The 12968-nt window shown below is 39.0% G+C and overlaps 1 protein-coding gene across 1 annotated transcript; it reads left to right on the top strand.

Annotated features, from left to right (window-relative positions):
• Positions 1–9748: 9748 nt before the first annotated feature.
• On the top strand, positions 9749–11084 carry LOC120294344 (NAC transcription factor 56-like). The gene is made up of 2 exons (XM_039314397.1): positions 9749–9968; positions 10858–11084. Exons 1-2 carry the CDS (start codon positions 9749–9751, stop codon positions 11082–11084), a joined length of 447 nt encoding a protein of 148 aa, XP_039170331.1.
• Positions 11085–12968: the final 1884 nt, after the last annotated feature.

Below are 12968 nucleotides of genomic sequence, written 5' to 3'. Positions count from 1 at the left end.
TCTTGTGCTCAAAGGACCATTCTTTGTGTTGAGATGCATGTGACTTGTGTTAGAAAGTTTCATGTAGGTAGAATTGGCCTAGTGTGGAGCAGCTAATACATTTTAGTTAGCTCGTAAATCTTGGACTTAATCTTTTGAGTTGAGTGAAGACGAATTAAATGGGATAAGTTAACTAGTGGCTTTGCATGTATCTGTTTCAACTAAGACGGATATAAGATTGAGCGTCCTCTTGATGATATTATGGTAATCACTGAGTTGTAACAATATGAAAATGGACCAGACTGCCTCCACCCACCAGTCAGCTGGTTTTGTGTCTAAAACCAGAACTATAAAATGGGAGAGATCACTTTAAGAGTTGTGGACAGGGCGCTGTTAGATTCGTTCATGTTGATCGTCTCAGCACCAGGAGAAAATAATATACTCGACGATGCAAAATTAAACTGGACAAGACGTTGTAAGTTGGTTTGCCTGCACAAGTCTAGGTCAGAGAACCAACTTTCATCCACCACGACATCCCGGATCGATCTTCCGTTGTATGCAACTGCAGCCATAGATGATGTCATGACCACACGCTGCACGGAGACATTTTGGAACATGACTTCAGAAGGGGATCAAGTAGTTCTGCCTGAAATATGATAACGATTAATTAGCCAAAAGAGATAAAATAGATGGAATAATGAGAGACTAACACGCTGCTCTATGATCTATTTTTATTTTGCTCGTTGACAAAAGAAATGTAACGAAGTTGAGAAAAATCCATTCGTAAGCAGGTTGCGTTATCATCAATTAAGAAGTAAAAGATGTAAAGAATCAATGAAAATTTGAACATTTTAAAGATGTAAAGAATCAATGAAAATTCGAACATTTTAGAGACTGAGGGAAAAATTATGTAAGTCCTATGATTCATGCGCTCTTATTTTCACAAGCAATTTGCGAACCTGTACCTCATAAGGCGGTGATAGATGTGCTTGACGAAAATAACAGATTATGCAAAGCAAAGAGCAGAAGAGTACAATCACTACTCGCTACAATTATAGTTTCCAGGCACCCTTCATTCTGTCGCGACCTAATTTTCGCGGGTTCACCACCTAAAACTAGGTTAATGGATTGTTAAGCCTAAACTTAACTCGGGCCTCCCAAGCCCATACCAAGTCGCGACTTAGATTTGAATTCTTAACATGCAAATTGATTTTATTTAGAGTCGCCACTAATCGGTTTATAGTAGGTCGATTAGACACCTAAGTAAAATAATTGGAGAATTACTTTACTCCTACGAACTGCAGAGAGGCCCAAGGGTACGGGGACTTGGTTACACTAGACTATCCTAGTGCCATTTCAGTACATTTTTATGTCATTTTTTTTCAAAAAATGTTTGGCAATTGAATTGATTTTAATCTAACTTCCTAACATGTGAGGTGATCATACGTGTGCGCATACCACCAATTTAACACTCAAGAAAGCAATTTAATATTGCAAAATATACCTAGAAGCAACAAAAGCATCTGCATTGTTAAATCAAAATTCACATCAGTAGCCATAGATATGATTTCTAATTAACACGCAATTTCAATTTTTTGTTTTCACTTTATTTAATGAAAATCATGACTTATGCAATGCATGTTAATAATCTAATATGACATGGCAGCATGACCATGCAATAATTAAATGCAATCTAAATGACATAATTCTAATGACATGTAATGCGATGCAATGACATACAAAATTATTTAAACTAAGATGACATGCCGCATATAATTTAGCACGCGAGTTATATGTCATGCGACATTTATTAAATGATTTAGTCTAATGACGAGGAAGTTCTAATAAAAACTAGATGATGTGCATTTGATATTTCTATTTAAAAATGCGAAAATAATCTAGCTAGATTAAAATTCTATCTAATTTAAACTAAGGATTAAGTCACATTAAATCCTAATTTAAACTAAGATATTATCTTAATCTAACATGTAATTGATCTAATATGCAATGACGTGCGGAGCAAGCCCTAATTCTACATGACATATGCATGATATTTTTATCTTTTATTTTTTATTAAAAAAATTCAAAATTTAAAATTGCCATGTAAATAAACATGCAACTAAAATCCTAAATTAATGCATTTTTTTTTTTTTTTATATTTTTCGAACTAAAATCCCTATCCTAGATATGCAAGATAACAAGAAACAAACTGAATCTTAATTCAAATATTTTTTTAGATTTTTTTTTAGTGATTCTCCAAAACAAGCAATTATCGGCTAAACATTAAATCTAAACAATTAAGATATGCAATCAAATAAAAGGATCAAAATAATCGAAAAATAACCCGTTGTCTCGGAGTGTCATATTAACGATTATCCTAACTCTAATTATCACAACAAAGAGTTCAAAATAACTAAAAATATTATCCGAATTCTTACGGATCAAATTAATAATTATATTGATTTAGTACTTAAAAACTATCAACAGACCCCAAAAATTAATGTAATTAAAAAAATAACCCGACATCTTACGGGGTCAAATTAATAATTACAATAAATTTAGGGATAACTCTTGCAGATAATGCCTACAAGATTCGTAAAGTGAACGTTGGGATCCAATTAAGTAAATAACTAAAGAATATAAACAAAATAAAGTAAAATAAATGAAAAATAAAAACAACCTAATTGATTTTGCTTTTTCTGTTGTTTTTCCTTTTCTTCTGAGCAAGGCAGCACGTGGTGGCCGGTCCGGTGAGGAGTCGCCGGCGTGAGGGGATGATCGTCAGAGCTCCGGCGAGAGGAAAACAGCAGCAAGCGATCGGCGAGGAGGTGAATCGGTGGTAGCTTCGCGAACGGGGGCGCTGCAGGGGCGTCGGCTCGGCGTCCGGTGGGGCGAGGCGGTGGCAGGGACAGAGCACCGGCGTGCAGGCGTCGATCCGGTAGGGGCTGCGTCGCGGCTGAGGAGGAGGCGCGGCGGATAAGTCGGACGGCGTCTCCGCAAGGGGCTAGCGTTCTGTTCGGGACTTGCTGGCGGAGCAGCGAGCTCGTGGGCGATGGAGAGCTCCGGCGACAGGCGAGATCGCGGTGCGGGTGCAGCGGTCGGTGGTTGCAGCAGCGTTGTCGTGGTGTGGGCGCGGCGTCGGAACAGACGCGTCGCGGGTGGAGGCGCTGCAGGGGAGACGGCAGAGGCGAACGGCGGGGGTCGTCGGGTCTCGTGCGGAGGAAGATCCAGGCGTCGGACGGGACTGGCTTCGAGCTCCAGGCGGCGTCGGCGTGCGCGGTGAGGCGGTTCGTCAGGGAGCGGAGCAGGGGCAAGGCTCGGCGCGGCACGGTGGGCTCGGGCGGAGGAGGACTCAAGCGTCGGGGACCTCGGCGGCGCGGCGTCGTCGCGGCGAGCTTCGTGGGGAGACCGCTGAAGCGGCTGTGGCGAACACACTGGCGGAAGCCTCGCGGATGGAAGTTGCAGAGGAGGGGCAGCGATTTGGGGAAGATGATGAACAGTAGGGGTCAAATCACCTCTTTACTTTTCTCCTCTCTCTCTCTCTCTCTCTAACGTCACTCTCCCTCTTCCTTCGTACTCTTTCTCTCCTTTTACTGAAACAAAACTTCTCTCCACTTTTTTCTGAATTTTTTCCAAAAGAAGCTCTTCCAAAAAAACTCTCCCCCCTGGACGAAGAGAAGGCCACCTCTATTAGAGTGAAAACTTAGTCAGCTCTCATAACAACTCAATCGCTGAAGATCATCCTTCGAAAGGACGAGATTATCGCAGTACGCCGACTCACTTCACTATCAAAATCATCTGCTAAAATCTTTGTATTTCGACTCGTTCGATCATCAAGACATCTTCCGATAAAGCGCTCATTATCCAAATTCTAAAATCTTTTAAAATCTTACTCCATAACAAAATATTTTAGATTATTCCTTATCCTCATTAATATTCCCAATGATTTTATCACAAAAAGACTAAAGATAAGATTGCATATGATTTTTAAACGTCAAAAACTACCGTAATATTGCATCAAATCTCAATTTTCCACGAGATAATTTTCAATAAAAAACATGGGCTTGGGCCAACCTGCTCGCTTTGTGGACTTAATCCAATTAATTTGAACCCATCCGTACCGATCCAATAGATAAAAATGCAAATTAAAATAAAATGCACATAAATCTATATGCTATGCGATCTATATATATATATATATATATATATATATATATATATATATATATATATATTGATAAAATTAAACCCTAATTTTTTAATGCGATAAATGACTAAACAAACCGTAAAAATCTAGGTGTCAACAATTCCCTTTCACAATCGAAAGGCAAAGCGCAAAGCATAACAAAACTAAACCGTGAAGCATGTTGGTTGGCCTCAATAAACAAAAAATGTGGCATAAAAGGATTAATGCAAAAGAGAAAAAAAGAAGAAAAAAAACTTGCTCCCCAAGAACTACTGAATGAATTAAGGAGCCAAACCTGAGGATCCTCGACATCATGATAAAGGGTGAGCCAGTGCGAAAAACACCTACACAACCCTCCACAACAGGATCAAATGAACCCTCTTCCAGCAGGCTGGCTTTGAACGGTTGAAGTCTCTCCTTCGCTCCATCAAGTGCAAGCAAATGTTCGGTCTTTTTTTGGATCGTCTGTCGGAGAGACACGAACGATCACAGTGAATGAGCTGCTTGAATATAAGGAAAGTGGCAAAACTCAACGCCTATAGCTCATTCACTAAACTAGAACGGCTCGAGTCAAACAGACATCAGAATTACACGAATTGAGACGACATAGACCCTGCCAGACAAGATACACACAACACGAGAGCGGACCGAGATCATTTAGGAAGCACAAAATCAACTCGAATGAAAACGGAAACGAGAGGGATCGAGAACGGACTGGGGTCGCGCACAGAGGCCTTGACGGTGTAGCCACGCTGCAAGAGAAGCTTGACGAGCCACGAGGCAATGTAACTGGATGCGCCCGTCAGGTGCTCGATCATCCCGGCACTGATGGTCCCGCTCATTTTTCAGTCTTGTCCGATTCTTGCTGTCCTTCTTCTTCGTTTCAGGAGGTCGCTCTTGCTCTGCAATTCTCGAGTTGCCATCAGTGCTCTTCCGGCAGAGTCGCGCTTCAAAATATAATGATCCGACGTCTGCAAGTCTTGCTCGACTTGCCGATGGAAGCCAAGATGTCTGTTTGCTGGCATCAATTAGGTAGCGGCACTTGCTTTTGTATTAATCTCAAGATTCTCAGCTCTAACTTAAAATCAGAACAGTAGTGGGAAACGCAGAAACGACATTATTGATTCTAATATGTACATGACAAAGCCATGCAAAAATAAAAAATAATAATAAAAAATACAACCTTTCTATATCCCGTATAAAATGACTTGGCGCCATGAAAAGATCGGTATAAAATAATAACAACTTGTCCGATTTAATCATGCAAGCATCCGTCGAGTACAAGGAATTAGGTTTTAATATAATCATGTATCAAATCAATGATTAATTGATTACATGTACGGAATCATTTGATGTCTCTTATTTATTTCACATGGTATTAGAACATCACGTGTGCGATGCACACGATGCATTAGGCATCTAGAAAGAAAATTCAAAAATCTTCTTGTTGTGAAAAACCAAATCATTTGTCTAAAGAATAGCAAATGTGTCTAGAGTTGCTTAGATTTATATTTCGATTGAGAGAACATAATTTTTACATGTAATCATTTTTCATCTTGACAGTCCCAACTGTCTTCCCACGTATGAAAAGAAATTTATCAAGGAAACTGTTGTCTCTTTTTATTGTTTAAGTTGTATTTAGGTTATTGTCATGGAACCCTCGTGTAGCCAGCAGTAAACTTGAAAATTACTCGTGATTAATCATATTGTTCATTGAAATATACGTAGCCCAATTAAAAATGTCAATGGCCTAATTTTTAGCACAAGCTATGACATATGATCGTAAAAGATAAAGAAATCTATCGTAAAGTTCATGATGGAGCATTATAAGTGATTGAACTTCGGTAAGGTCAAATATTATAAGATTATAATTTGATTTTTATATTATACGGAAAGTGAAAAGAGCAGGCTTCCTATTATATCAATAATCTTTTACCTTGTTTATTAGGCGGGCTTCATTATTTGGCTAGAAAATCGCATAAGAAAATAAGTATCACCAATTGCACAATTTTCCAATTTGAAACGAAAGGACTGAAAAAAGAAAATTTAACCCCTAAATCTGAAAAGTAATGCGACCATGTAAATATATGTAACATTATGGACTTAAGCGGAGTCCTTAAACTGCTCTATGGAGGTAAAGGCGGGAGAACCGCCCTGGGGTGGGTGACCCCATACTTGCCTCCCCATCCCCTCAGTTGAGTGGATAGACATAGGCCGGGGATTTGGGGGTCCATAGGCAGTGAAGGTGGATAACCAATCCCAGAAACACTGCGTCAGGGGCAACTCTGGCTACGATTGGGCTGGCATGGGATAACCAATCCCTGTCCCTTGCTCGAAGTGATATGGAGTGGGTGAAAATCCCATGGCTATTTGACCATGCTTTACGGCACAATTCCTTAACCAATTGGGTCAAGCAATCCCCCCAGCTAGAAAATCGCCATAAGAAAATAAGTATCACCAATTGCACAATTTTCCAATTTGAAATGAAAGGATTGAAAAAAGAAAATTTAACCCCTAAATCTGAAAAGTAATGCAACCATGTATAACATTCTATCAAACCCACAACATTATATTTTCAAGGGGATATTGTAAAATCACTCTTGAAAAAACTAGTCATATACATTTTAATTACTGGTATGACATCTAGTCATTATTAGTCATCATATGTGGCACGCTGATGTAAACAACTTTACTCGAAACAACATCCCACATGAATCACCATGTCAACAATTTTCGATGACAATTGGACAGAAAGACTTCATTAAATTTGCACAATAGTTTAAGATTATGTTAGCAAAATTAAAAAGTTTAGAATTGAATTGCCATCATTACAATAAGTTTATGATTTACTTGGTCAGTTTTCAAAAAGTTATTATAGTAACACAGATTGCTAAAACAATTATATGTCACACTACTTATAATAAATACTATCCAAAATAGATCCCTAGTCAATTTAAAATAGGATAAATTTTATCATATACTACATTTGGTGCCAGTTTAAGATAGGATAAATTCATATTTAAGAGAGATATATGTTGGATAAAATTATTTCATCGGGGAAGAGGGACAAATGTGGATATGATTTATAATATATATAATACAAAAGTTATATTTCTCGAGAAAAACAAACTTATTAAATTAATAAAAATAAAAATAATATTTAAATATAAAATAATATTTGAATTCTTAATTCAAAATGACAAAAAATAACAACGAATTTTTTTATTTATTTCTATTTTTATTTGTATATTCAAAAAAAAATATCTTATAATATAAATTCAATATATATAAATATATTAATAGTATTTATATTTATTGCATATTTGAGGTTTTAGGAATATTAGAATAGTTTACTATATAATAAAATTTTATTAGAGAATGAAGGAAAGGGAAAAAAAAAAAAGAAAAAAAAAAAAAGAAAAAAATTTAAAAAGAGCAAGGGAAATAATAAAAATAAGCAAATAAAAGGAAATAGGCAAGAGTATTGTGGGATATTTTACAGTCTTCCTTTAAATAAATTTTAGGTTCTTCCACATTAATATGCCTTTTATACTAAACAGCGGCTATAATAGAATACAAAAATATCCAATTTTAGGATTGCAATTCACCAATTAGTAGATAAGATATAACAAAATCTCTTAATTTTATATTTTATTATATCTTGTCTTATCAAGCAATAACCCAAGAGTCCTTTTTCTACTGTAATTAGGCTTTTCAAGGCTAACTTTTTTTTTTTTTTAGAAGGTTTTCAAGGCTAACTTAACGAGCAAGAATTGGGGTCCAAGTCATTGGATTGTCGTTTAGTGATTTTGAAGCCTACAACTTATTGGGGATTTAGCATAATACATAATAACTAAAACGACAATTCATCCTGGTTGGTTGAGTTGACCCACCAAAATTCATAAAGAATTGCAAAGAAGGCGTTCAAGCTTTAGCACACTTCCGTGCCTCGGTATATTTACTAAACATTTTATTAATGTTGAAGCACTAAAGTTGCACATAATGTTATAATTAAACTATATCACATAACATTTAGGTAATATGAAGTTATTCGTGAAATTGTGGACATGGTGGTCCAAAAAGGATAGGGTTAATACCCTGAAAAACCCCAAACTGGTACATTTGTGACAAATTTATCATAAACTATTTTTTTTACCACTAAAAATCCCAAACTGGTATACCTTTGACAAATTTATCCCAAACTGGTACACTTATGACAAATTTACCCTCCGTTAGTTTTTGTTAAATTTTACTATCAAATTATTAAGTTAAATGACACGTGACAGTTCACTAGTATACCGATTTGAGATTTTACGCTCCGTTTGTTATAGTTTACAATTTTTATGATTTTTTATGGTATTAATCCAATTTAGCGGAGGGTATATTTGCTACAAATTTACCAATTTGGGGTTTTTTGTGGTTGAATAAATTAGTTTGGAGTAAAATTGTCATAAATGTATCGTTTAAGATTTTTTATTGTCAATCGGTAAATTTGTCACAGTGTACCAGTTTACGGTTTTTCAGGGTCAAAAAAATAGTTTTGGATAAATTTGTCACAGCTGTACCAATTTGAGGTTTTTCAGGTAGTAACTCAAAAGGATAATGGGTTAAATTATCTTTTATAGTGATTTGCATCTTAATTGCTCCCTTCTTTAGGTCGGTGTCCCAAAATCAAGGGCTGGTTTAGTTTTTAAGATCGATTTATGTTATGTTACACTCAAAAGCTGTGGGGCCAATTATGGCTTAAATTAACCACGGGGGTTCGCCTCACGGCCACCCTTCCAACATGGAAGGGGAGGTGAGGTTCAAATCCCCACCTTTCGGGGGGATGGGGGCATAGGGACGCGTAAGTTTCGAGCGTGGGTTGCGACTCCCACGCCCGCAAGAGACAAAGTGGCACAAACAAGGCGAGTGAGTGTAAAGTATGAATAGAGTAGGACCGAAAAAAAAAAAAAAAATTATGGCTTAAATTTTTTAGGACAAATTTATTCAACGCCTAATGGAAACTAAAGCTACGGAAATTCGCCTGATGACTAACGACAATTTATTATATAATAAAGAAATTAAGGAGGAGGAGATAATTGTTAGGTTGCTAAACCAAATACTACTCACATTAGGATTGTATTCCTAGTTGAATTATTTAATCCGGAAATTATATAAAAAAGATGGGTGATGACTTTTGCCCATTTAGTCGTTGAAGGAGTTTTTTTTACCTTTAACGATCAATTGTGTAGCTTGTACATAGATTATAATACCTCGAAGAAAATATCGTGAGTGTTTTGAAGTTAAGAATTTTTGAAATCTTTTTGAGATTGAGAGATTATTTAAAAGTCTCCTCTTTTAATGAAATAGGTCACATCTATAAAACCACACGAAAACTTTATCCAGTCTACTCTTCGTCTATATATATTTTGGTTGGATCGTTTTCTTTACTGCACAGTAGGCACACACTTGCAGCGAAAGAGGCTCTATCGTCGAGCCAAGGATGGAGAACAATGATCACAGCCACAGCCGCCATTGCGACGACCAGGACCAGCCAAAGGGAACGCACGTCAACGGTCAACGGAATGCCGGCGTCGACCAATGCATGACGTCTTCGAGCCAAGAACTAGTGGCGGCGCCGCCGTGGCCGTCATCCGAGGACGATTTCCAGCTCGAGTTTCCACTCGGGTTCAGATTCGCCCCACCGACGAGGACCTCATTCTGTATTACTTGAAGCCCAAAATCGCAGGCGATCCGATTCCGCTTGCTGACTTCTTCGCTGACGTCGATCTCTACCAGTTTGACCCCAGAGAGCTCATCGGTACGTACGTATACGCGGCCGCCGTATAGACTCAGGCTCCGGTCGGTTTGTAGTGTACGCGCATTCATGCTTGAAGATTGGACTTCTTGTTCTGTCGTTCCTCCGTTTGAATTTCTTGGCTTTCTCTGGGCTTGTTTGGTTTTCTCTTTCTTTGACTTTCTTGGCGTTTCTTTGATCTTTTTACCATTATTATTTTTATCTTTATTTGTATCTTATCTCTAGAGGAAAATACTTAGAATGGAAACTATTCGTTGTTTTACATACACCCTTGGCGAAAATAGGTAAGAGTAGTTTATTCCATATGGGAGAATTATCAAAAATATACTAAACTTATTATAATTGTGTTAATCCGATTATAAATCTTTTTCTTCGGCCATTCAGTCTTAAACTTATCATTCCATCCAATTTTTGCCAATTAATGTTGACTTTGATAATTTTTAATAATTCTTTATTTTTTTCAAAGTTTTTTAATATTTTTAATTTTTAATTTTCCTCTTCTTCCTTCTTAGATCTAGGTGAGGCCAATGCCACAGGTGAAAGTGGCCTCACCTAGTGGTCAGGCAACCTCGCTGAAACCTCATCAGCCATTGTTGGAAAGGAAGCAAAAGAAGGAAGAAGGGGAAAAAGAAAAAGAAAAGAAAAGAAAAAATATTTTCAAAATCTGTCTACGTCAACATTCGCCAAACGGCTCGGATGAACTGAATTGGCATAATTATAAAAATTTATGACTGAATTGATTAAAAAAAAAAAAGCTAAAATCTGAATTGGTATAATTATAATAAGTTTAAGAATTTTTTGGTAATATTTCCCTTATTTCGTGGTATAGTCAGAATCTAAGTTTAAAGGCAGTAGAAATTACTCTTATGCAACTCATTTCATGATTCTCCAGAGAGCCACAAGGCAGCGGGCAAAGGTGAGGACGAGTGGTACTTCTTCACCCCGAGGGACAGGAAGTATCCGAACGGGTCGAGGCCGAATCGTCGCACGCCCGGCGGGTTTTGGAAGGCGACCACGAAGGATAGCGTCATCCAGATGGAGAACATGACGATCGGGTACAAGAGGCTGTTGGCCTTCTTCGAGGAGCCTCGCCAAGACGAGGCGACGGGACGGCCTTGAGCATGCACGAGTATAGGTTGGCGGAGGACGAGAAGAGGAACCGCACCGGGACAGACGAGAAGAAGGGAGCGAAGGACAAGAGGGTTTGGATTCATACGTTCATGTCGACATTATCGTATCTCAGTTTTCCTTTTCGTTACACTTAACGCGAAATTGTTGATGTCTTTGTGACGTGTGTTGTGGCAGTTGGATGAGTGGGTTCTGTGCAAGGTCTTCACGCCCAAGCATGCAAAGCATTCGAAGAACGGCCGGAAATCTGATCACCCACTGAAGACAAGGAACGAACAGAACCATGATCAGCCAGACGGCAACGGTGATGATGCCCCGACGACCACCGGCAAGAATCGAGGCCGAACAAAGGGTATTGTTGTTAATGAAGATGATGGCTACTTGCAAGACCTTCAATCCACGCCAACTCACAAGCTCAACATGGGCCGGCAAGTCGATGTCGCCGACAACTATCAACTGCCTCAGAGTTCTCAGATAAGTGCTCTCGGCGGTCTGGAGACCGACCGACCAGCCTACAATGTTTTGCCATATAGCAGCCATACGGACCCCGACTCAATGGCGCACTGTCCGAGTGAGATGCGGATCAGCGTACATCTACAAGTCCAGCGGGTGGCCACGCAGCCCGCGAGCCTCGGGCCTCCTACCGGCAATGCTCCTCCTGAATCACATCCAAGCAGGAGCTGTCGCCTTCCCGCACACTCCACTCACCATAATCCTCGTCCAGTAGTGGTGCATAGCTTCAAGGATTTAATCAGCACCAACCCATAGAATTCGCTCCCACATAATAGGTGATCAGATATCCAAGCGAGTTCTTATGATATATATTGACTCTAGCTACCATTAGCAAGCAGTTGGGATGGGAGGTTTTACTTGGATTTGGATTATTAATCAACTCTTGTGAATTTGATACTTCTTTTTCTCTCATCATGTTGTTATACAGATTTTGTGTTCGTGGTTTTTTTCTTTGCTAGTGCGAAAAAATCGGCCTTGTCCTTTTGTTTTGGTGTCCGTAAATTTTCATGTCTGAAGGAAGGAAAGTCGATGAACTATCTTAAGATGTTCGTTTTAGTGATTCTATGGGCGGGCCGGCGAGTCTCAAAGCCCGTGCCCTGGCCCGCCTGATTCATCGGCCGGTGTTGGAAAAAAAGTTCCAAGCCTGGCAAGTAAGCCGAAAGAAAGCGGTCAAGTCCGCCCATTCTCCAGGCAGGCCTCACGGGGCATGCGAAGAACACTACATGCAACCAAGAATGTTATGTTAGGTGGAGTCGAGGACGGAGATTTCTCGACTGTCGAGTTCCCGGCACAAGGTCTCCGCTCCCGGCAGGTCACTAGATTTTATGGCATTTGATTGAATAGAGGAGGGACTTTGTGCAGCAAAATGTTGAAAGACAACCCGTTTTGAGCAGAGGCTCTAGGATTTTCCTCATCGCTCTTCGCATCATGGTCCTGTGCTTTGTGCCACTAGTAAAAACTGGATGGGAAAGTTGTGTTGTTTCCCTGACACATTGGCAAAATCTGCTTGGACTTGATCATCCCTTTACAACATCACTGTGCTAATGTGCAATTTATCATTGATCCTTCGATTCAATAGTAGCAAAATTTGCAAATCTTTCGAATGGTTTTTACTAATGGAAGCAAGAACTTAATCACCGAAATAAAGTAGCAAGACTTTTCTTTTTCTTTTTTTTTTTTTTTTTGGGGGAGAAAGCGAAATAGAAGCTGAAATGCCATGAACTTTCTAGCCGAGGCTTTCCTCGCCACCAGTTTCTCTGCAGATAACAAGAGATACACGTGGCAAGCACCCATTAGGGCCACATTTGTCTCAAGATAAGGAAATGGATGATGCCCTCTCCCCGCAACAAGCGCTTTGCACTT

Source organism: Eucalyptus grandis, chromosome 6, assembly GCF_016545825.1.
Source record: "Eucalyptus grandis isolate ANBG69807.140 chromosome 6, ASM1654582v1, whole genome shotgun sequence".
Lineage (NCBI taxonomy): Eukaryota > Viridiplantae > Streptophyta > Magnoliopsida > Myrtales > Myrtaceae > Eucalyptus > Eucalyptus grandis.
Note: the sequence above shows the minus strand (reverse complement) of the source record. Positions and strands in the feature narration are given on the sequence as shown.

Coding starts and splice junctions, on each gene's coding strand:
- LOC120294344 (XM_039314397.1), top strand. CDS start 9,749: ATGCATGACGTCTTCGAGCCAAGAACTAGTGGCGGCGCCGCCGTGGCC. Junction 9,969..10,857: donor TGACCCCAGAGAGCTCATCG/GTACGTACGTAT, acceptor ATGATTCTCCAG/AGAGCCACAAGGCAGCGGGC.